This window comes from Solanum stenotomum, chromosome 9 (assembly GCF_019186545.1).
Source record: "Solanum stenotomum isolate F172 chromosome 9, ASM1918654v1, whole genome shotgun sequence".
Classification (NCBI taxonomy): Eukaryota; Viridiplantae; Streptophyta; class Magnoliopsida; order Solanales; family Solanaceae; genus Solanum; species Solanum stenotomum.
The window spans coordinates 51,267,871-51,292,809 of NC_064290.1; the positions used below are offsets into that span (position 1 = coordinate 51,267,871).

Genomic DNA, 24,939 nt, shown 5'->3' on the forward strand with positions numbered 1-24,939 from the left:
TTAAAGGTAAGTTATACAGAGTTGTGGTTAGACCGTCCTTATTGTATGAGGTGGAGTGCTGACTAAGTAAGAACTCACATGTTTAGAATATGCATGTTGCAGAGATAATGATGTTGACATGGATGTGTAGGCATATTAGGAGTGGCAAGATCAAGAATGAGATTATTCGGGAGAAGGTGATAGTGGCCTCTGTGACGGATAAGATGAAAAAAGTGAGATTGAGATGTTTGAGCATGTGCAGAGGATGGGCATCGATTCCCAGTAAAGAGGTGCGAGAGAATAGTGGTAAGGGGTACGCAACAAGGTAGGGGTAGACAGAAAAAATACATGGATATGTGATTAGACAGAACATGACACAACTTCCTATTACTAGGAACATGACCTTAGATAGGAAAAAGTGGAGGTCGCATATCAGGGTAGAAGGTTAATAGGGGTAGAGTGTTATCTTACCTTATGTAGGTCTAGTGTTTGTTGTAGGACTAGTCATAAGTTCTTGTCATATATTGTCTATTGTATTTCAGTTTTCACACTATTTTGACGTTTTTATTGTACTGCTCTTGTAGACTTTGCATTGCTATACTTATTAACCGCTATGTTTTCTCCCACTATTTTCGTCTTCTGTTACTTGGGTTTGATGTACTTGAGTCGGAGGACCTTCGGAAATAGCTTTTCTACCTCCGCTAGATAGTGGTAAGGTCTATGTACACTTTACCCTCCCAAGACATCACTTTGTGGGATTTCAATGAATATGTTATTGTTATTGTTGTTATTGTTGTATATTGGCATATGACCGACTCACTAAAATTATAACAGGACAACTTTAAGAGGCTGTCTATTTTTGTTAGAGAGAGAAAAAAAATTATATTCTAAGTTTTACGCTACTCATAACAAATAATGATTTTTTGTGTGTGTATCTAAGTGAAAAATCGTACAAGCAATTTCAGGAGGTTGTTTATGTATTTGGCTAGAAATGAAAGAAAGAAAATTACATGAGTGGGTCAACAAGAACATTTTGAATCTATCTAGGATTGATTGAGGTATTTAAATAAAAATGTGTGGTTACTTTAAAGGCTCTTCTAATTTATGTTATTGAATTTGTTAGTGTAGATTAGGATGAAGATTTTAGAGATTGCTATAATTTGTAGGCAAAATTATTTTATGGTATTATTAAAAAATGGGTATAAAAGTCTATAATCTATGGACACAAGTACAACACAAATAATTTGAATTAGGGGCTTTGATTAAATCATAGCAAATTTCATAGATAATCAAAATTTATCATGGAGTGGTAAATATTCTTTCATTTGTAATTAGAAATGTTGGTTTCGAGCTTTCGATATAAAGACAGTTTTGTAAAAAGCGTTTTACTCCCCAAAGTGAGGTTTCTCAAGGCGAATTCAAATTAATCATAGTTGAGCTCCAAAATTAATATCAAACACCGAATAAAATAAAAAATAAAAAATAAAAAATTGGGGACCAAAGAAGGACCTACCAATTCCAAAGAAATGAATGAAGTAGAGATGGTCCTATCAATTGAATCCTTATCACAAGGTTCCACTATAATGATGAAAAGGTCTTCAACAACTTGTACAATGTTCACAAAAGCTATTCCTCTAACTTTACTATTTCTGTACTTTTTATGATTTTCTATTGGTTCTTGCATTTCATGGCTATGTAATAACAATAACAATATATTCAGTGTAGTTGTGCTGCTTCAAAGATAGAGAAATTATTTCCGATAGATTCTTAGCTCAACCTAAATAGCTCTTAACTATATAAAAAAAGTAACTACTTTTAAGACACTTTAAAAGAAATAATGTCAATTTTATTCTCATGGTCTTTCATTTAATATTATTATTGAAATGAAAAGAGTAGACCTAACTGCCAAAGTTTTAAATATAATGTGAAAAGTCATTACAAAATATCATTTTCAGATCTTTGAAAGAAACTGCATCATCATAAAACACCATATCCAATTTTTTTAAATGACTTGAATAGTAAAAGAACTCACATTTTACACAGAGTTACTCGATATTTGTGCGGTGGAAAGTACCAAACACCTCGTGAAATTAAGGGAGATGCACACAAAATGGCCCGAACATCATGGTTAAAAAACAACTAGAAACTGCAAATTGGGTCATTTGGGCACACACTTCTTTCACACATTTACACTAATAATATATGTAGCTTGAGCAATTACAGGTACAACAACAAAAACTACTATGCCTCGATCCCAAGCAAGTATGGGTCGGCTGTACGAATTCCCACTACTTGTACTTGAGCAATTACAAGTAGAGTGAGTAATTTACAAAGTGCAGAAAGTAGGTAATCTAGTGTGTTCACAGTTCGATAATTCGTTTATAACACATGTAATGAGGCAAAAGCAACTTGGACCTGCCAAACAACTCAATAGCAGCAAATGCATCCTCTGCAGAAGTTGAAACTCTAGTCATTACAAGATCAGTATTCAAGGAAGAACCATGTTCATAAACTTTCTCTTGGAAAATGCTGACCACCATTTGTTAGGTGTTCCGTTAGGCCGATAAGCAACACTTAATAATCTCCCGCTAGTTTCCTCCCTTATTTGCTTCAGATAATTCCTGAATAGTTCTGAGTTCAAATGTGACAGCCAGAACAAAAAGATTCATATCCATTAGTCTGAGAGCCACACATCTACGAAAGAGAAAACAGAAAAGAAGAAAAAGAACAAGATAACAAAAGGAGAGTAAAATTTGTCTAATATTTGAGGTATACAGTTTTCTGACGAGATAGAATAAATGCAAAATGGTATCTTGATGTCTATAAAAGCAAAAGAGAAACAAAAGTAAGAGACATTATGTCACAGTCCATATAAGAATAAGTATCCTTTTGGAAGTCAGTTACAAAATACTGCAAAGGTGTCACAAACAAAGAAGTGCCACACCATTTCAATATATTGTGCTAAAAATTATCAAAATATAATCAAGCTATATTTCAAAATGGACGTGAAAGCATAAAAGGGCAATATAGCATATCACTTCGGACAAAAATATTACAGTTATATTTACGTGAAAAGAGGAGAAAAGGAAAAAGAGATATCTGAGAAATAGACGAAGCTATTTCACTCTCTAAATCTGATCACTCTGTCAACTTCAGACACCCTAAGCTGGAATTCATTTTCTAGACAACACAACAACTCTTTCCTCCCGTCAGATTCCTCCAAAATAATGTTTGTTCATATTGTTTTGGGACAATTTGAGGCCATAGGAGGTGATTGAAAAGATTGAACACAGATGCATGGAACAACCCAGGGGATCACGAAACTATTAGCCGCAGTTTTCTGTCAGACTGCTAATGATTAGCTCATAAGATGACAACTACCATCTGTTTCCTCAGATTACAATGGCTAATGGCAAGTATATTTCAGTCAGGTGTTCCTTCTTTTTTGCAATAGAAGTCATTGAGGGGCTCAGAGTTGACACTAACAAACATACTTAGATTTTCCTAATTTCGCCAAAGTACTTTCAAAATGTCGCAGTTGACAAGCTTTGGACCAACACTACTACACAGTTTGTGTAATGATAATCCACTATTACTTTTATAACAGAATACAATTTTATCAGACAACACCCAAAGGACTCGGGATATATACAAAGTGTACAAAAAACCCATCATTTTTAATCTTTTAATCCAACTTCTACTGACCATCCTACCATGAAGAACAGAGACGTCCATACAAGGTCATAACTCTCAAATAGTGGTTGTACAAAGACTGACAAACCCTTAATCCATCAGAAAATGGAACCTTCTGTGAGATGAGGGATTTAAAATGGTAAATGGTTTAGGAGAAGATTGACAGTAGAGAAAAACACAAGTTATTGCTGAGTGTTTTTCGATCCGAGGCGGCACAATTTAGGAAAAAGAGTACAATCGAATAAAATAAATTGCAGTTTTGACAGGGTCTGGATATCCATTACTTGGCAAAAGTGATAAAGCACATCAAATTCAGTCAAAGATAATGGAGTTCACAAAAGTCTTCTGTTTTGCCCTTTTCTTTTTTTGGAAATTGGCATCAGGAAGTTTTCACACCATCAACCCACATTGACTCATCCCAAATCTTTAAGAAAGAGATTGTTGATCCCAATTTCTTTTACCCTATTAAGAAAGTTTTCAAGCTCATATAGTTTTTCTCCACTTAGAAGTTAGAACCAATTACAATGTTGTAACATGTCAAAGAGGTTTCAAGCCATACAAATGTAGTGTATATGAAAATACCAGAAGAATTAAATTGGCACAATTAAACTAGGATATCATCATTTGAATAATTATGAGCTGGGAACTTGTTTGTTTTCATTTTAGAATCTCAAAGAAAAAAAATGCAAGCAAACTAGCAAACTCAAAATCAACCAAAATCATTTATTGGTGGTTTATACACATAGAAAAAGAAGGTTGCTTGGTTCAAATAACAAGTTACCTGCTTCTTTTTGAGATTGGGCTGGAGAAAATAAGCCTGGGAATGGGAAACCTGCCTCTCCAGGTACAGGAACATTTTCCAGACCTAGGTTGATGATTGCCTTGGTTCCTTCAGCTAAAGTTCGGCAGCCTTCAAGCCTCTTTAAAGCGATATTGATATACAATGTCAAATAGATAAGTAGCTTGTCAGATGAGCTTTTAATATCAAAGTTTTTGAAGAAGACATTTGCTCGGAAGAATGTGATTGCTTCATCGACAATATCAGTTGTATCTGCTCAAAAAATAAGATTAGCATCACCATAGTAATGTGGAGACATCTTAAGAAGGAAAAGATTTGCAAGACAACCTTGTTCTGAAACTGGGGCAGGTCCCCTTATATGGCTTTTCAGAGGTAATAAAGGGCATCCACAAGCTTTACTAATTCCTTCCTCATCAACAAAACTGGAATGATAAACCTGCAATTGAATCAAAATCAGGTTTCAGCACTCAATGGGGCAAATTATTTTTGGGTTTAGACACCCTGTAAAACAAAAAGAATAATGTGAATAAAATAGAAAGGAGAAATTCATTAGAGTTGAATACAGAAAATTCATTGTCAAGACAAATAGAGTCCTCATACAACCCCAGATAGCACGATGCACATTACGGAAGATCACGAACTATCATAAGGACCATCTACACGTTCCAAGACCAAGAGCATCCATAGATTAGACATCAAGGAGGTACACGATCTCTAAGAGATAGTCAAAAGATGCTTGGAGAGCACATCGAAGATTCGAGCAAAGCATATCATGTTTGAGAGTTCAAGGAGTGCTTGGGAGAGGCTGAAAAAAAAAGTTGCTGGAAAGTAAAGTCCAGCACAGGGCGAAGGCATTGGGTGTCGACCGGAGGAGCTAAGGCTGGACGCTTTGCACCGAACACAAACACAAAAAGTTAAGTGGGCTGGAAATTACGACTCAGTGCGAGTGTGCTGAACTTGAGGAATTGAGTCAAGCACGACACACTGGTCTGACAAATTGGGAGGCTTTTCAGTTTTGTGCAATTTTGTCTTTTCACAAACATAGGTATTATCTACATATAAGGTTGGACTCGTTTTTTAGAGAGGTTTTAACATATTTTGAGATTGATATCTTTCCGAGGTTCAAACAGTCTTTGTTTGGACTGAATTTCACAATTACTTTCAAGCTTGAAGCTCGGTGGTAATTCTTTTTAATTTTAAATCCTTATATTTTTGGTTCTTTCTTGCCTGTTCTTCAATGACAGTTGGAATTTCTGTCGTGTTATTTCCATTGATCAGATATTGTACTGCTTGCATGTATCCAAATCATATCTAAGTCCCCTGTCTCTAAATCAGTTACTGTGTTGTTTATCACCATTACACTTTAGACTTTTGAAGTGAGTACAAATCATAGAAAAGGCCGCAATCCAGTTACTGTGTTGTTTATCACCATTACACTTTAGACTTTTGAAGTGAGTACAAATCAAAGAAAAGATCGCAATCCATCCCATATTGTCAATAACAGATCCTCATTGCCAAGATGTGTTGGAAACAAAATATACCATTTGTCCTTTATTTATTTCTCTTTGAAGAAACCAAAGTATAACTCAAAAATAATGGAATGAAGATATGAAATGTAAGCCATGTAGCTCATTTAGTGCACCAAACCACGAAAAGGGCCAAGTTCAATCACCAAAGGAAAAGAAACAGCATGGTTTTCATCATGGTGGAAGTTATCACACTATCAACTCAGAGAGATAATTGTCACCAAAGTAATGAAAATATGTAAGCAAAAAATGCTATGAAAATATGTAAGCAAAAAATGCTTTCTTTACCATTTTCCTTGCTGAAAAATTTGTTTCTTAGCACCAGAAGGTAATGTACAATTCCCAACCAAAGAGGTTAAAACACCAATCTGCAGATGCACTCATCAAGTATCAGATAACTAAGAGTAATTGAAATACAACTAACATGACTCCAATATAAGAGGATGTGCATCAAAATTTACGATTACTTCGCCTACATCAGATAACTAGCTATGCATCTAATTAATATTCAGATAATCTTCCATCTAGTCCAACATCTTCCGTCCACTCTCCCCTTGTTCCTTTTTTATTTTTTCAAGTTTCCAAATCGTATGTGCCCTTTCATTCCCAACCATTCTATTCGTATCTTTTTCATTTCCGCTACTAGAGAATTATCCATTAAACACGGGCAGAGCTACAGCTTCGGCCAGAACCAGTAGGTTCGGCTCAAATCTTGTATTTGTGTTTAAAAATCCACTTAATATGCATAAATAAGTTATCAATAACCTAGTAAAAAACGTTTTCTAGAATCCATAATCTCAAATTCCTAGCTCAGCCTCGATTAAACATGGTTTAGCAAATCATGTAAGTTGCTTAACTTACATTTCCCATAACATCAATCATAATGCCAGTTCTTTCCCTGTTTTGTTACACATCAAAAAGTTCCCTCCATCGCCATAAAAACACTAATGTAGCATCTCATTTCCAATTTTGAGTTTTTTCCAGTCCAAAATTCATAAGCAAGAGCTCCGAACTAGCAAATTTCCCCTAATTCCCAAGCGAATTAAATTAACTGAATTATGATATTAATTCAACAGTTTAAAGCATTTTGGATAAAGCAAGTATAATCACAGCAATAACAATTACGGCAACAATTTCAACAACAAAAACGCAATTAGTTAAATTATGATCATAAGAGTAGATATGAAAAAATATGCAACAGATCGTAATTTTACTTACTGGATTTGCGAGAAGAGATAGGTAATTTAACCGGCGAGAGATTTTGAGATCGACGGGGATGGGTGATAGTTTCCGGCGAAGATCAAAGAAGAAGTGAAGAAGGAATTGGGTATTAACGGTGACGGTAGTTGAAGATGGGCTTAACGATCAACTATTATTGGGCTTTCTGAAATAATTTGGACTCAGTGTTTATGGGCCTCTTCTTAACCAATTTGAAGTTTAGTAAAATAATACGATAGTTGAAGTACAAGAAATAACAAGCGTTAAAAGAAATTAAACAACAAGAAACTATATGAGCAATACTAGGAATAATAGTGTGGACGGATAGCAAGACAACACACACTATTGCCTAACTTCATTTGCCTGATATGTGCCCTTCATAGCCTTATATCTAAGGTCATGTCCTTGGTAAGTTGAAAATGTGTCATATTCTGTCTAATTACCTCTCTTCAAATACTTCTTCGACCTACCTCTACCTTTTCTGAGACATTGTCAACCTCTCACACCTTCATATTGGGACATTCACGCAACTCCTATTTACATGCATAAACCATATTAGCCTTACTTTCCGCATCTTGTCCTTCATCAAAGTCACTCTCATGTACCTTGTTCCCAGGGGCGGACCTAGAGGCTGCCGAGGGGGTTCACCTAAACCCCCTTGGCAAAAAATTACGTTGTATATTTAAGGTATTTTGATGTCTATATATTGATTTTGAACCTCCGAAATATAAGATTACAGGTTGGCTTAGTGCTTGAGGGGTTCAAAACTCACTTTGAGGTTCCAAGATCAAATCTTAGGCACTAATCTTTTTTTTTCAAACCCCTTTAATGAAAATCCTGGATCTGCCACTACTTGTCCCCGAATATCCTCATTTCTAATCCTATCTCTTTAGTATTCCCACACATTCATCACAACATTTCCGTAATTTTCATATTTTGAACGTGAGTTCTTAACTAACCAACACTCTATCTCATACAATATAGTAGATTTAACCACCACTTTTTGTCAAACTTGCCTAGCATTTCTTTCCTCATACTTTTTAGTTGATAATCTATTTTTAACATATACTTGTATGTTGTGAGATATGTTTATTATATGTTACAGATATATAGGTACCATTTGCTAAATGGTGTGAGTATATATGCATCACTTTTTTCGTTAAAAGATCTATCTATTCTAGATCACAAAATTGGGGATATATTTGTCCCCTTTTCCAAAAGTAAATATGATTTTTAAGGTGTCTAGAATTAATAATAGACTAATTGAAATACCCTACTTTATAATTCACCAATAATGATGATAACCTAATTTCTAAAAGGGGAATAATTCCAGGAATAATGCTACTCTATGAAAACTTTTGATAATGACATTATTTTGAAAAAAAATATTTCACTACCTTTTTCTTTTTTAATCTGTGGTCCTCATTGTCTCAACTCTTAAGAATAATCCATCAGAAAATTATTTGTCTTCAATCAGTTCAACTTGCAATGAATTTGGGGCTTAGCTTTTTTTTTTTTCTTTCTAATTACTTGGTTGATTTTTAATTGAAATATTGATATATTCCAACAAATTTAACGTTTTTCTTTTTCTAGCAAAATTCAATATTTCAAAGTGGGGAAAAGACCTATGCTAGTCTTTGCGCCGAAGTTATATGAATGAAATTCAAACTAGTAAGTCAAATATACGAGGTTTTTGGAAAAAGTTTTTAGTTAAGTTCAAATTAAAATTGTATTCGTTAATGTAATGGTATAAATCTACCTTGACTATGACATTAACTAATTAAACATTGTAATTTTTACAAATTAGTGTGAGCTAGCTGTGTATTAAAAAAAACTTTAGGTCAAAATCAACATAATTAGCTAAGAAATCTAATATAATTTTTTTATTTATTGATAGTGAAATCCATTTTTTGAAAATATCTCAGGTATTAGATTCAAATCACCAGTGGTCCACAAAGCCAACAATTTTTTTTATCCTATTTATAGTCTTTATGGTTTGTTAATCACCCAACAATAAAAATAACCACTAATTTTCTTTTATTTTCTACTCCAGATTAGATTTTTATTTTAATTTCGATTAATTTGAATTCACTTTAAATAAAATTTATTGAAGGAGAAAATGGTTTTTCTACTAAAATCTTTCTCATTTTAAAGTTCAAACTTAAATCTTAATTTCGTCATTAATTTTGCATAAATATATTAAAAGAATTGAAAATGACTCATTAGTTAAACAAAGTCCAACTTACTTATTTGATAACATAAGCTACCTTGGTCCCTCCACGTGGCACCACCACATGTGCCAGACAAGGACATAATACTTGACACAACTAGACACATGTAAAGATTTTCTCACATTACTAAATTATAATTATTATATTATTTAATTGTCATTTAAATTGGAGTAGTTTTCAATTTGAATTTTATCTAAGTCAAAGAAACTAATTAATTAATATGCAACTTGTTTTCTATAATGATGTAATAGATCTTCCTTTGTAGAGTATCTTACAAAAAAATGAATTAAATAATAAACATGTATAAAATTAGTAGAGTCCCACCAACAAAACTTAATCCCCACAGCACCCCAAAAAACAAAACTTCAAAGTTTTTGCAATGTCACTAAGGAAACTTCAAAAAATTGTATTTGAGTGAGCAAGGAAAATTCCTTTCCAAGTACCAAAAGGAAATTTCAAAAGTTGTTGTTCAGACATATTCGATATTTATATTGAAGACTCGATTAATTTAGACTTGATCTGTGTAAAGCTTGGGATGCGTGAGCAAGGAAATATTATTTTCAAGTGTCAAAGGAAACTCCTCCATTCATATTCAGACCTCCACTTGTGTTGAATTGTGTGATTGAGCTTTTTAAATGAGATGGACACACAATTCAATATAATATTATTAAACTTCTCTTTGGATCAAATGTCTCAAATTCGAGTCTGCAAATGAAAAAAATTGTGATATTGAGCATTTCTCCGTTTAGTGGACCCCACACAAGGCAAATCTTGATAAATCAAGCTAGTAGATTGCAAGTAGTGAATGTCCAACCAAAAAACAAAAAGAGAAAGTCACAAAAACTTAACAGTGACACTGACAACAACCTCTTCATAGAGATCCTTTTAAGACAAGCAACCTCTATTGTGACAATGACACTGACAACAGTGGCAAGAAACTAGGAAAGCCACGCATACAACATATCTAGTGTAATCCAATGAGTGGCGTATGGTGTGTACAGAGCCTTACCTCTACCTTGTGAAGGTAGACATGTTATTTTCGATTGAACCCTCCGCTCAAATAAAGCATATCAAAATCAATAAAAAGTCTTTCTTTTCCATGCCCGAGATGGTCTTATGGGTAGCAGCCTCCCACAGAGAGATTACCTTGTGGTCAACTTATATTCTACTTGTTGGAAGGTCTGTCTGGATCTCTTCCCCAATCAACCCACTCAATATCTGAGAGAGGGTAGGTTTTTGACGGCAGTAGAGACGGCGGATAACGCAGCGGATGATACGGACTTGGAAATAAGCAGATCATAGATAAGTTTTTTTAGTGAAGAAGCCATGTAGAAAAAATTATAGTAGCCACAATCAATAATACGATATCCAAAGCAAATGAAACATAATGTAATAATAGAATCAAGTCATATTAAAAGAATATATACAAAAAAAATAACATGAGAATAGAGTCAAAAACCATAATCATACTACTCTATTTCCACACTAAACTCCAAGGAAAATGCACCTTCACTTTTTCTTATATTTTTAACAAAGGATCACAACTTGACTAGCTAAAAGAATAGCACCAAAGCCTTTGTGGCCAAAGAATGAGACTGATCAATTGAACCTATTCTTGTCTACATAATATGCAACTAGCAACAAACCAACTTCAATCTATTATGCTAAATTAGGCTTGAAAATGAAGATGTCAATATGTAAGGAATGTTGGCAAGAGGACCTCTCTGGCATGCAAGTTCATGTATGTCCTTCACAATATCAAAGACAGCATTAGGTTGTGCAAGTTTCAGCGCGTTCTCTGACTTCCTTTTAAGTTCGTCGCTTTTGGTGGTAAACCATTCTGCAACAATCCGAGCTGTTTCCTTGGGGCGTCGTGTGAAAACGCCAGCTCCATTGTCAACTACAAACGGAACATTTCCCTTCTCCTGAAGATACACAAAAACGGATGAATCAATAACAAGCTCAAATAAGCCACCAAGACTCAACTAGTCAACTTCTATAATTCACTAACTTGTCCGGGGATGTAGTCGTTCAGAATAATGGGAAGCCCTCTGATTAATGCTTCTGCAATTGTACCAGGTCCAGCCTATAAGGTGCAGAAACAGAATTTTAGCAGTTGCATTAAACAGGCGAGATAGTTTGTTGTAAAATTAAGCGACAGATTGACATACCTTTGTGATAATACAATCACAAGCGCCCATCCACTTTTCCATCTGTTTCTGAAATCCCTTGATCTGAACATTAACGAATATAAGATACAGTCAGACCTCTCTATAATAGCCACCCTTTATAATAACATTTTACTACAACTGTCTAATTTTCTTTGGGAAACTTTCACATTATGTTTTGTAAGCCATCCATCCTTAAAGGTTGTCGTTCAATTTACCTGAACGGGGATGTTCCATTCGAGTGATCGTAATGTGGATGCTAAGGCTTCATTGCGTCCACAGATGACAATCATTTGACCGATAGGTTTGCCAAGTTCCTTATCGAAGAGTGCTTCTCCAAGAGCCTTTGCAGTTTTCTTCACAGGACCCATCCCTTCACCGCCACCCATCAGCAAAACCGCTGGCAATGTGGGATCCATCTCAAGTTCTACTCTAAGGTCATCCTACCGAAAGCATTGAGGGGAAAATAAAAAAGAAGATTACAAATTAAATTTTCTTCTCACAAATGAAAAGGGAAAAAATGTCTTGAAGTGGAAAGAAAGAGAAATGGAGCCTTTTTCCAGACATTCACCTTGGAAAGAACTGCCCGGCAAAACGAAGGCCGGATGGGCAACCCAAAAACACGTATTTGAGATCCTTCCAAGCGATCTAGTGATGCCCTCTTTGCTACCTCCTCAGAGGGGCAGTACAAACGATTGACTCCTGGATGAAACCTGAAATAGAATGTTTTCATACGTCAGATTGTTATACGATATGAATGCATTAAGACTCTAGAATTCGTTAGCTATTTACCATGTCCGGTGGCAAGTGTTGAGATCCGTAATGACGGTTACGAAAATAACTTTTTTCTGTAGGCCTTGCCATTTAAGAACCCATAGAGGAATGTGTTGCATGAGAGGATGAACACTAATGATTATGTCTGGCTTGTACTCCATCAAGCCAGCTTCTACCTCTCTATAAATTCAACAGTGCAAACAGATATTAGAAACCCCTACGGAAGTTGGACGCTAAAAAGTTCAACACATTACTTAAAGAACATTCATTTCCAATTTTCTTTTGAATGAAGTACCAAATGATCCATATCTTCGAAAAAGATCAATTTCCTACGCAACCATGACAGTAAATCGTTTTTAACATCCTAGTAACAATTTAACGAGGCACAAGTGGTCATTAACAAAGGGAAAATCATAGAAAGAGTACAGTACATACAGAATCAAGAAAAAAATAAAACTCATTGAGCATTCCCCTAGAAAGAGCATTGTACATATAACAACAAAAAATATCTCTAACTTAAGACAAGGCACAAAAAGTTAAAAGCAGAGAAGACGGCAACCTACTTAGCATAGAAGGCGGCAATAGCAGCAAGATAGACAGAGTGTATCCAACGAGGCGACGTGCCATGAAATGCAACACTCCAAAGGCCAACATGTTTAACCATGAACTTGTATTGTTGCTCCATGTTGTTCAATGGCCAGCCAGTGTATTCCTTCCAGACATCCTTCACAAAAATCTGCATGTATAGTCCACATTAGGCAAGATCTATTTGAAATCATGGTAGGTCCAATGCACCAAAGACTTTTGTATCTCCCTAGACTATGAGTCTATGAGAATCATATCAAAGTAATAATAAGACAAGAGTTTGGCAAGATGCTAAAGAAGCTAAATGACATTTTATTTTGCCATAGCTTCTTCTCTCCCGTTATTTCTTTTCTTCATCTGCTTTGAAATGCTTTTCCTTGAGCCGAGGGTCCATATGAAACAAGCTCAGTGTAAGGTCGGCCTACACTCTACCCCCTCCCCGGACTACACTTGTGACCACACTGAATATGTTGTTGTTGTTGTAAATCAATATGCCATAAAAGAATATAGTTTTGAGGTTACAAAAATAGGAGAGGAAGAGAGTCTAAAATATGGTTTTGCTTAAACCATAGCTTGTAACGTCATTATTAAACATCAAACACGCAATCTGAATATCTGAAACAAGGTTTACTCAATTTTAAAATAAAAAATTTGACCTCATTAGATGGACCCCATGGGACCACACGCCATTGACATGTACTTAACAACTAAGCAAGCAAATCACAGAAGCTCCAAAAATTCCAAGAGCCAAAAACCAATCTAGTTAAACAAAATCAGAAAAACATCAAAGATACAACAACAACTTCAAACTAGTAATCCCATAAGCAGGGTCCAGAGAGGGTCGAGTGTACGCACACCTTACCTCTACCTTGAAAGGTAGAGAGGTTGTCTCCGATAGACACTCGGCTAAAGGAAAAGCATATCAAAGCAGATATTAAGGAAAACATGACAAAGAATTCTGGAAAAAAAACAGATAATTGGAGTACAAGAGATAGTAGATAGTAACAGAAATAGAAGGACAAGAAACTAAATGAGAAATAAAAGATCGAAGATGTGTAATTAATTAAAAGGAACAAAAACTAAAACTTACTCTATATTCATCTCCAAATTCTAACTTGAAAGCATCTCGAATTGCCTCAGCTGAAGCCCTATGTCCACCACCAGTATCACTCATCAAAATAAGCACATTTTTAGTCCTTTCAGCACCAATCTGCACCATTTCCATGGTGTCATATTCCTCATCTTGAAAATCACACTTTAATCTCTTCTGGCTGCTACCACCAACAAACCCATAAACCCCAACTCTCTCCAACACTCTGTGTATAGATTTCCTAGGGGTAGTCACATTACTCACCATATTCTAACCTCTTTTTTTCACCAATCCTAACAATAAGTTACCTGAAAAATGTACACAAAGTGTCAAATACCAACCAGTAAAAGGACAGAGAGAAGGAAAAAAAAGTAACTTTCAACCACCCTTTTACCTGAAATTGGGTTTTCTGGCAAAGATCACAAGAACACAAAAAAGGCTTAAGAAAATCAAAGATATGGACACCCTTTTTCAAGAAGATGAATGGTAGATATCTAGAGAATAAATGGGTTGTTAACTTTCTATATCCGGTAAAACATCAAAAGAGTTGAGTAAAGTTAAAACAATAACAAGTTTTAGTAACAAATTTTAAGAAAAATCAAAACTTTGGACTTACAGAGCTAGACAACACAAGTAAGAAGAAAATAGGGTACTGGTTCAACAAATTTTAAGAAAAATTCAAGATTTGAACACCCTTTTTCAGAAAAATGGAGATTACAGAGCTAGACAACACAAGTATGAAGGAAATGAAGGGAAAGATCAAATTTTGGACACCCTTTTTCAGAAAAATGGAGATTACAGAGCTAGACAACACAAGTATGAAGGAAATGAAGAGAAAGATCAAATTTTGGACACCCTTTTTCAGAAAAATGGATATTACAGAGCTAGACAACACAAGTATGGAAGAAAGATCAAATTTTGGACACCATTTTAAGGCCCTTTTTCTTCTTCTTAAGAAAATGGACCTAGACAGTACAAGTAAGGATGAAAAAAGGGTACTAGTTCAACAAATTCAAAGAAAAATTCAAGATTTGGATACCCTTTTTCAGAAAACGGAACTTTATATAACAATTCAAGATTTGAACACCATTAAAGACCCTTTTTCTTCTTCTTCAGAAATTGGAGCTAAGACAGTACAATTATGGAGGAAATGGGGTGGTTTTTTTCAGTGCAATTATAATAAGAGGAGAAGGGAAGGTGCTGTTTAAGATACTGGAATGATGCCTTTTTTCAGTTCAAAATAAAAAAGAATGATGCTTTACAGGGAAAACACAATAATGGCGGAGTTTTTCATGGATTTATAGCCGTCGGATTCATTCTGCTTAGAGAAATTTGGAACGATTCGCATATTGGGGTAGGAAACTTCGAATGTTCTTGGAATCTTTTTTAAGTAGTATTAGTTTAATAGTGGTAATTAGTGGCATATATCGAATTTTTAGTAAGCGGTGTAAATATTTAAAAATTAATAAATAATAAATAATTAATATAATAATATTATATAAATAAAAATTATTTAAAACGTACGAATAAAATCTAAGTCAAGTAAACTACTAAACTTTCCTCGACAAGTTGTCATATTTGAAATGTATTGATAGCCTCATTGGACAATGGAGATGGTACTAAATATTTTAGTGCAATTGATTTAATTAAGCCTAATTTGATTATAAATAGGAAGTTGGAGGTTCGAATCCCTATAAAAATCAACGAAGCTTGAATCGGGCCGCGCCTGGTAGGAAACTTCGAATATTCGAATGGACAGATTCGAATCTTTTTTAAGAATTAGTATTAGTTTAATAGTGGTAATTTAGTGGCAGTGGCATATGCAGGATTTTTAGTAAGCGGTGTCAATATTTAAAAATTAATAAACGATAAAAATTAATATAATAACATTATATAAATAAAAACTATTTAAAATGTACTAATAAAACGTAAGTCAAGTAAATTACTAAACTTTTCTCGACGAGTTTTCATATTTGAAACTTGTTGATAATAGCCTCATTGGAGAATGGAGATAGTACTAAATATTCTAGTGCAATTACTTTAATTTAGCTAATTTGATTATAAATAGGAAGTTGGAGGTTCGAATCCCTATAAAATTAAATTTTTCTCTGAAAAAATGTTTCAAAAATAAAAGCCAAATTCAACATCATTGGGGCTCGAATCAGGCAACGCTTGGTAAGAAACTTCGAATATTCGAATGGACAGATTCTAATCTTTTTTAAGAATTAATATTAGTTTAATAGTGGTAATTAGTTTTAACAATTAGTATTAGTTTAATAGTGATAATTAGTGGTAGTGGTGTACGCAGGATTTTTAATAAGCGGTGTTAATAATTAAAAATTAATAAACAATAAATAATTAATATAATAACATTATATAAATAAAAACTATTTAAAACGTAAGTCAAGTAAACTACTAAACTTTCCTCAACGGCGAATGACCATTACATTCGCTCTACAAACCAACGAGCCAAGAAGCTCAGTTGTTCAAGAAGTGTCATTAACATTATCTATAGGAATATTTCTATTTTTCAGATTTTTTAATATATATATAATACTACAAATTTTCAACGAAGCAGTGTCGATCGACACACCATGACATAGGGTGGGTCCTCCCCTGATTAGTGGTATTTTTTTAGTGAGCTAATGTTACAAGTTATTTAATCTAAACATGTTATAATAGCTTAAGGTTGGAGATTAATTTACAATAAATCGGAGATTTGGAACGATAGATTGGAGATTTGGAGATAAGTTCTAGAGTTTAAAGGTTTCATGTAGAGTAGGATTAAAATAGAGTATATGCAGTGCAAGTTAAATGTTGCATTATAGGAGGCGGATGGAGAGGTGAATAACAATGAAGAGTTGGTTTTCTATGTGATGTAAGAAGGTGTCATCGAGACTTAAAAGTTAAGTTTTATAGACAAGATTGGAGTAGCTTATTTGATGGACAAGATATGAAAAACGAGGCTGAGATGATTCAGAGATGGTCTAATGAAAAGGTGTGAGAGACTCACTTGATAGTTTGAGGAGAGGTAGAGTTAGACAAATGAAGAATTGGAAAGAAGTTATTAGACATGACACATCTTTAACTCACAGAAAATCAACATGATCCTAAATAGGAGAACATGAAGGTCGATGATTAGGATACGAAGAGTTAATAAGTAGTCGAGTGTTTTGTCTCTTCCAAGTGTTACATGACTAGATGGGAGTTCTAGTCTGGAACGTTGTTTTTGTTCCTTTACCAGTATTATCGTTATTATTATGTTAACATTATCTTATTCTTTGATTTTATCATAATTTCTTTTATTTTGTTATTTTACTATTTTATTGTCAGTACTTTCTTTTCTTCAATATCCTTATCATAACTTCTTATTTTTGCATTATGAAATTTTCTTGAGTCGAGGGCCTATCACAAAAAAAGTGTAAAATTTACCCTTCTCAGACCATACTAACACTACTAGGCATATTATTATTGTTGTTATTATTATTGTTATAAAAACTATTGTTGTTGTGGAACGTTTGGATGTGCAAATTCAACCTTTTTCAAAAGTATTATTTTGATGGTAATTTGTGTTATTAGTGAAATGATTACTTTATTTGATTGTATACAATTTTATATATATAAAAAAGAAACCTTAAATATGTTATAAACAACACTCTTGCTATAAAAGCATGCCATTAAAATAAATATAAATATAAAAATTTTAATTTTAATTATTTTTGGATGATAAAACAAAATATCATTTAAGGGCATGAATGTGTGTCATAAAAAAAAATTGTAACTAAAATGATGTTTCTCGATTTAATATTGTTTGACATTATTTCCTTATCAATTCGTCAAAACAAAATGATATATTTTTATATTTTCTTGTACTTATTGTAATGATATGACAATTCGAAGTCATACATTTCAAAGTTTTAAAATCATTACATATATAGAATACTTATTATCACGAGTTTAAAAAATTCACACTTTCTATGATTAATTTTATGACAAGTCAAATAATAACGACAATTTAGTAAAATTTGGAGATTTTTGTCTTTTTGGCCCTATTACTTTGATGGAAAACTTTCAAATTATTGTTAACTGTTTTTGAAGTTATACTTTTCATCATTTTTGGTCATTGTCCATTACAGTTGTGTTAAGCCTACGAGTGTTGGCATCACCTTGCTTTATAATTGTGGCCTTCCATTTATTAATTAACCTAAAAATAATTTTAATTTTTCTCATACATAGCTTTCATGGGTCATGATTAGCTTTTCATTAATTAGACAATTTTGGGAATATATTTTGGGATAATTTTAAAGATCTTTTTTAGGTATTGCTTCATAAAATTAATCTTTTTTGTGATTTATGATATAATTTTTTTGTTTTTTTATTTAAATTTTAATTTTTCTGTAATATTAGACTCTAGGAATAAATTTTGATATTAATCGTGTGTTAAATTTTTTAAATTCGAAGAACAAAAAAAATTGGCCAAAAAATTTTGAACATTCATGACTAAAATTTTAGTCAATTTTATATGCAGTTCAATCATACGTACATCATGATACATGAAAAATTCAAACACATATAAATGAAATTTATCATTTTTACATTTACTTCCGTCAAAAATGTACGAATTTTGATCTTTTCATATTTATAACATCAACCAAAAATGTCTGAAATTGATCTTAGTTGGTCATACCAAACTTTAAACAAAAATATTTGATGTTTGTGCTTTACAAGAGATACGATTCGAACAATGATATCTAAAATTAAACACAAATTTTTAACTTTAATCTCGTATGTCTGAAATTATTTCCATAAACTTGCAAAATTAATAATTTAAAAATAGGAGTATTCACACAAAAACTTGCAAAAGACACATATAAATTCTTTTTTAGAATTGATATTAATTATTTAAATCAATCTTAAGTAATTCAAATATTCACATTCTATTGACCTTAACATATTAGTACAATTTTTCAAAAAGAGTCCATTTTGTTTGAATATTTAACTATGGGTGGGGGTGGGGGGGGGGGGACATGAGACCCCTCATATTTAATTCTGACTAGTGATTGACTATTTGGGAAATAAAACTAAGCTAGTTGGTGGAAGTTAAGTAGGCCAGATATATTATATGACATTCACACAAGAAAGAAATTGGCAAATAGCCCTTTTTGTACCACTAATTATAAATATATTTAGCCATTTTTAAATAAGGAAATAAAATTTTAATAAAAATATGGATCCCTAATTAGAACAATTAAAAAGGTCAAGAAAACTTTACTTAAATTTGAGCATTTATCAATTTTAACTTCAAGAATTGTTCTTAAAGTTTAAAGTGATACACGTTTTGAACTTTATGAATCATTCATGAAGTTTAAAAAACTCCAAGAAATTTTCACACTTTCGAATTCCATGAATCGTTGCTGAAATTTAAATTGATAAAATTTTAAACTCCATTAAATGTTTGAAATTCTAGAAAAAATTTAAACATAAGTTGTTTTATGTTTTAGCTAAGAATTATCAAATTTCATTTTCACATTAAAACATGACTACTTTTCTATTACTTTGATGAAAAAATTCATGATAGTCTATTCAAAAATCGTGATCATCACACTTTATCAATACAAATCGTCTTGCCAAGTGATCGAGTATGAATTAAAGAGTCATTCAATAGCTAGTAAAAAAACATAACTTATACATGTATTAAAATCGAGATCATAATCAAGGTTTAATTTGTATTAATATTATATTAAGTAACCCCTATTTGTTGGGTTTCTATTTGCAATCCTTAAAACAATAATTGTTTAGATATTTTGTTACTTTTCACGTGTTGTTGCTAAAATATAAATTGTGGATTTGGCCATTCACTTGACTAAATTAATAATTAAGGTCACCTAATTTATCAACCAATCACATATAATGTGCCCCTAACTATATTAATTAATTTTTCCAAACTTATATTGTATAGGGATATAAATAAAATAATATTCCCAGTATGTATATATAAACTATATACATATTCTATAATTCTCCCTCCATTCAACTAATTTCCCAATTGATCCATTTTAATACACATTTGTATATGACATTTTTACAATTTCACTCCAAATTAACCATAAATTTTCATGTCCAAACACAATTTCAATTTTCAAATACTAATACTTTTTTAATAGGTTTGTCCTTGTAACCTTCACCACTTAAGTACCGAGCTTTTGTTCTCAGCAGAGTTTGTTACAATCAAACCAAAGCCTTTGGTGCTTATTAATAGATTTGTCCTTGTTAAACCACTTAAGTACCGAGCTTTTATTCTCAACAAAGTTTGAACACGTGAGTAGATCTTAACCACACATCATATATTGCGCTTTTACCACCGAACCAAAGCCTTGAGTGCTTAGAAACATAGTAATTACTAATTTACAAGCATGATCAAATATATACTCCTGAAACCCCTTGTCTCTATCTGGCTCCACCCCAATTTTAATGCAGAAAAGGAGAAATAGCCAAATAATAGATTTGTCCTTGTATGCTTCACCACTTAAATACCGGCCTTTTGTTCTCAGTAGAAATTCAAACACGTAACGTATGTCTTAACTACACATCACGTGTTGCGCTCTTACCACCAAACTGAACATAGTAATTTGCATGCATAATCAAATAGACCTAGTGGAGGCATGAACTAACCACAGTATCATACAACATTTTAAAAGTTACCATACATGATCCCCATTTATCATTTTTCAACTTCTTACTATACAATATTTGAAGATACAAAAATAAAACATTCAAAATCATGTACAAGATTGTATCTCCCTAGATGATTCTAATCTCCAAAAAGATGATCAGTATCCAGGTAAAGAAGCTGACCTACTACTCAATCCAGTTCTACTGATGCATCGACGTGAGAAACCAAGCCGAGACAAATTGGACAGGGCGGATCCTGTCTATCTTCACGGTTCGTTCTCTGTTCCAAACAATCAGCATGGTAAAGATGACCACAAGCTAAGACTGCCACTATAGACGTCTCGCCTATAGGCAAACTGTTTTCAAGGACAATGTAGGGTTCCTTCTTCAAAAACTTGTTGCATAATACACAAAAGAGTTTCCCTGCATCGGATGATATCACCCTCGTTGCCAATGAACTGGACGGAACACCTTCTGTTCTGTGAACTGTTTTTTGCCTATTATCTGACCAGAGAATGCAAAGAAAATGAAGTGAGACATGTTTCAAGCTCTAGTTTTTCAAGTAGATTCAACAGAAACACGAGAATCGTGCTTAGACAAATACTAAAAGGAAAAGAGAAATTCTCACTGTGATGTAACACTGAGCTACTATCAAAATTACTGTTTTGTCTTCTATCATGAGAACGACTTGGCTTCCGAGGCACAAAGGTCCATGTGAAACTACTTAGTTTTATATGAGATTTCAGTTATAAGAAGAAGGTTCATACCAAGCGCCAAGGGATTTTCAGGTGATTACGTATGAGGTTTAAGTAAAGGACATATGGTGCACCTGTGTCATGTCCAGAATCTGTAGAGCATTTGCTTGCCATCTTTAAAGACCACTTCTCATCACAAGAAGGCGTATAACCACCATGGGAAGCTGATGCCTCAGCATTACTAGCAGACCTTCGTCGAGAATAATGACGGCCATAGTGACGCGGATGCCTCAGAGACTTTAGAAGGTCAATATTTCGACGGTGAACAATAGATGATTGTTGGCCTTGTGTTACCTTCACAGGACCATCCATGATATCCCCCGCAATGGTTAAAAAAGACTTTATTCCACTGCTGTCGACTTGATGAGAGAACTTCTGCTCATAATGCAAAATGAGATCTCTTACAAAGAAGACAAGCACAAAACACTCAAATAGTGTAGTACTTCAAGCTCATTTACGCTTGAAGTATCTACAACATTATATCACCTTCCAATCTAGTGGTGCATGAAGATTTCACTTTAGAGTTATTCAAGATGGAACTTCAAAACCTCAAAAACAAGCAAACTTTCTAATCCTACGTCAAGAACCTCTATAATATACGGGTATCAGCTGTTAAAGAAAAATAGCATTTACCTTCTCTTCGTGGTTAATGCATTCCAAAGAATGAAACAAAGACAAAGCACAAGGAGGTATGTATTAATCAATAAAGGAAAACTGAGAAAGTTATTGAATTCCATTATGAGATTAAAAGGCAAAGAGAACCTGTTTCGACAATGCATCCATTCCGGGTGAGGGTGGCATCAGGTCTGCAATAAATTTGTAAATTGGAATCATGATTCATTTGTCTTTTCTCCAAGAAAATTAGCACAAAGAAAACTGAGTTCAGGATGGAAGGGGGTTGAGCCATACAAGATTCACTTAGTTGTTCTTAGCTTCTAGCGAAGAATAAAGGGAACAATACAACACAGAGACAACAAAAATCACCCTGATAATTTTTATGTCATGCTATTATCTTGCGAAAAGAAGCACCCCCATTGTAATGTCAATAAGCTACTATTAGTTAAAGCTGCTACAAATCGAAGAGCAAGTAAGAAGGCAACTTTAGACTTGAATGCATGTAATATGACAAGCTAAAGACCAAATCACCACAGAACAGAAGTTTTTCGGGGAAAGGTACAGAAGAAGCTATATACATGATGCCCGTAAAACATCAAAGTTGTGAAATTGGGAGCCATGGACAGTTAGAAATTGTGAAAAGATAAAAGAAGCGTGAAATCCTTTACTGAATTGAGTTGTGAATAATACATAGAGAGCTCCTTATATAGGAGTTCCTAAATAGATGATCTAATGTTTAAGGCATAGCAATTTCCAAATTTGAGATCCCGGGTTCAAAACCCTGCTACAACACTCAGTGTGAGCCCATCTACTTTAGCTTTGAAATGCAGATTTACTATGCCTGTGCTTGTAGGCTATAGCAAACTACTCGATATACGAGTCATGGTGTACACAAGTTGATCCGGACATGAGGATGATAAAGGCAGATGAAGTAAAGAGGCTTTCCTAATTGCTGGATTTCTAATTAGGACACAATTGTTAGAAAAACTAAATATAGAAATGAAAAAAAATACATATTATCATAAAGCAGTATAAAGTATCTCGATTTTCAACAGAAACAAAAGAGGATCTCAAACATGGCTACGTATAACCTTAAATAACGATTAAAGAAGAAAATAATTTTGTGATCTACATTAATTTGGCACCAAAAGGTCATGACCATACAACACAATGCAGGCAACCAATGAATCTTAGCAGTGAGTAACTCTGAAATAGCAATAACTTCCAAGGATCAGACGTTTTTTGGGCTTTAAAGAATGAATTTTGATATCTTTTTTCCTAAATAACTTTACATTTAAATCGTATCTCTCAACAATGTTTATCAACTTTCACACGCTCGGTCCAATATAATCATCAAGAGCCTGGAACACCACCGTTATTAAAAATCATCACAAACCAACTACTTGAACTTCCGAAACAGAACCTTCTACTAACATTCCATCCACCAAACTCGGGACACTGAAGTTTGATCAAATTTAAACCTTCAACAAAAAAGGTCATTCATAAGACTGAACCAAGATATTTTCCATAAGCAGGACTGAGCTAGAGACAAAGCTACGGGTTCGGGTCAAAACCTTTTATTTGTGTTAAGAAATTCACTCACAATATGTACAAATAAATTATCCACAACCCAGTAAGTTGCCTTTTTTAGAATTCAGAACCTATAAACTAAAACTTATAGCTCCGCCTCTGTCTAGTAGCAATACGGTTATAAAATTTGCAAAAATAAAAGAAAAGCAACAATCTTTTTTCTAACAAAAACAAAAAAAATCTCCATTTGCCACCAAATCATCTACCATCAAACTTTGGTGCACAACATTCCCCAAACACTTCTAGCACCCCCACCCCCCAAAAAAGAAGCAAAAAGCAACAAACCTATCTTTATTTCCACACCGGTGTTTGATTCTCCAAAATGCACTACTATTAAAGTATCCGACACACACCCGTCAACATTTTTAAAGAGTCAAATCAACAAAAAACTATCTTTATTGCCACACCATGTCCGATTCTCCAAAACGCACTACTTTTAAAGTATCTGACACACACCCGTTAACATTTTTAAAGAGTCAAAGCAACATACACAAAAACTACAACAAAATGATAACCACTAACATCCCATTTCTCAATTAATGAATTCTAACTATTTATGCATCCCCTCCTCTTATAAGATCAAAAAAATTATTTCTTGATAACAAACATGTAAAGGTCATAAACAATCAAATGCCAAAAAAAAAACCCAATTTTTTAAATAAAAAAAAAAAACATAAAATTAAAATCATGAACCCCATATAATACCTGCAGGAGGAGGAGTCTTGTTGAGGTCAGCTCTTCTCTTTCTCTTTCCCATAACCAACTTTATACAAAAAAAATAAATAAATCTGTCACAAAGAAAAAATGTACACAAAAAAAAAAAAAAAGATTAGCAATTTTTTATGGAAAAATAAAATCAATGGTGAAAAATAAAAAAAACCAACAAAATTTACGGGGTTTTGGGGTTGCGAATGTCCTTGAAGATTGGGATTAGTGGTACGATCAAGAAAATTTTCAGAGAAAATTAGAAAATGTGTCACCACTTTGTGTTTCTGCACTAACTTTTTTTTTTTTATGATGAAAAAAAAATTAAAAAAATTAAACGTGTCTAAAGAAACGGCTGTTAAGTTTTCCTTACTTTTATCTTTTTTTACTTTTAAAAAAAAAAATATCAAGATAATCCGTTGTTATTATAACCTCTGTCACAGCTTCTTGATAGGCTCGACTTAGAAAGTATTGAAAGGTGATGGATTTGTGGTCATCTGTGTGGATGACCACGCTCCAAACTAATTAAATCATTCCAG

The 24,939-nt window shown here is 33.4% G+C and overlaps 3 protein-coding genes across 3 annotated transcripts; all 3 read right to left on the reverse strand.

Moving 5' to 3' along the window:
- Positions 1-2,159: 2,159 nt before the first annotated feature.
- Positions 2,160-7,361, reverse strand: LOC125875931 (actin-related protein 2/3 complex subunit 3). The gene is made up of 5 exons (XM_049556999.1): positions 7,216-7,361; positions 6,286-6,365; positions 4,799-4,907; positions 4,454-4,723; positions 2,160-2,610 (listed from the first exon to the last, which is right to left on the reverse strand). Exons 2-5 carry the CDS (start codon positions 6,286-6,288, stop codon positions 2,468-2,470), a joined length of 525 nt encoding a protein of 174 aa, XP_049412956.1. The 5' UTR covers positions 6,289-6,365; positions 7,216-7,361; the 3' UTR covers positions 2,160-2,467.
- A 3,585-nt stretch (positions 7,362-10,946) lies between these two features.
- On the reverse strand, positions 10,947-15,409 carry LOC125875926 (monogalactosyldiacylglycerol synthase 2, chloroplastic-like). The gene is made up of 9 exons (XM_049556993.1): positions 14,458-15,409; positions 14,064-14,371; positions 12,952-13,124; positions 12,407-12,568; positions 12,186-12,327; positions 11,833-12,057; positions 11,618-11,680; positions 11,458-11,532; positions 10,947-11,371 (listed from the first exon to the last, which is right to left on the reverse strand). The coding sequence occupies exons 2-9, from the start codon at positions 14,328-14,330 to the stop codon at positions 11,111-11,113; spliced, it is 1,368 nt and encodes a 455-aa protein (XP_049412950.1). The 5' UTR covers positions 14,331-14,371; positions 14,458-15,409; the 3' UTR covers positions 10,947-11,110.
- A 5,390-nt stretch (positions 15,410-20,799) lies between these two features.
- On the reverse strand, positions 20,800-24,724 carry LOC125875930 (uncharacterized). The gene is made up of 4 exons (XM_049556998.1): positions 24,401-24,724; positions 22,253-22,296; positions 21,565-21,865; positions 20,800-21,239 (listed from the first exon to the last, which is right to left on the reverse strand). Exons 1-4 carry the CDS (start codon positions 24,450-24,452, stop codon positions 20,926-20,928), a joined length of 711 nt encoding a protein of 236 aa, XP_049412955.1. The 5' UTR covers positions 24,453-24,724; the 3' UTR covers positions 20,800-20,925.
- Positions 24,725-24,939: the final 215 nt, after the last annotated feature.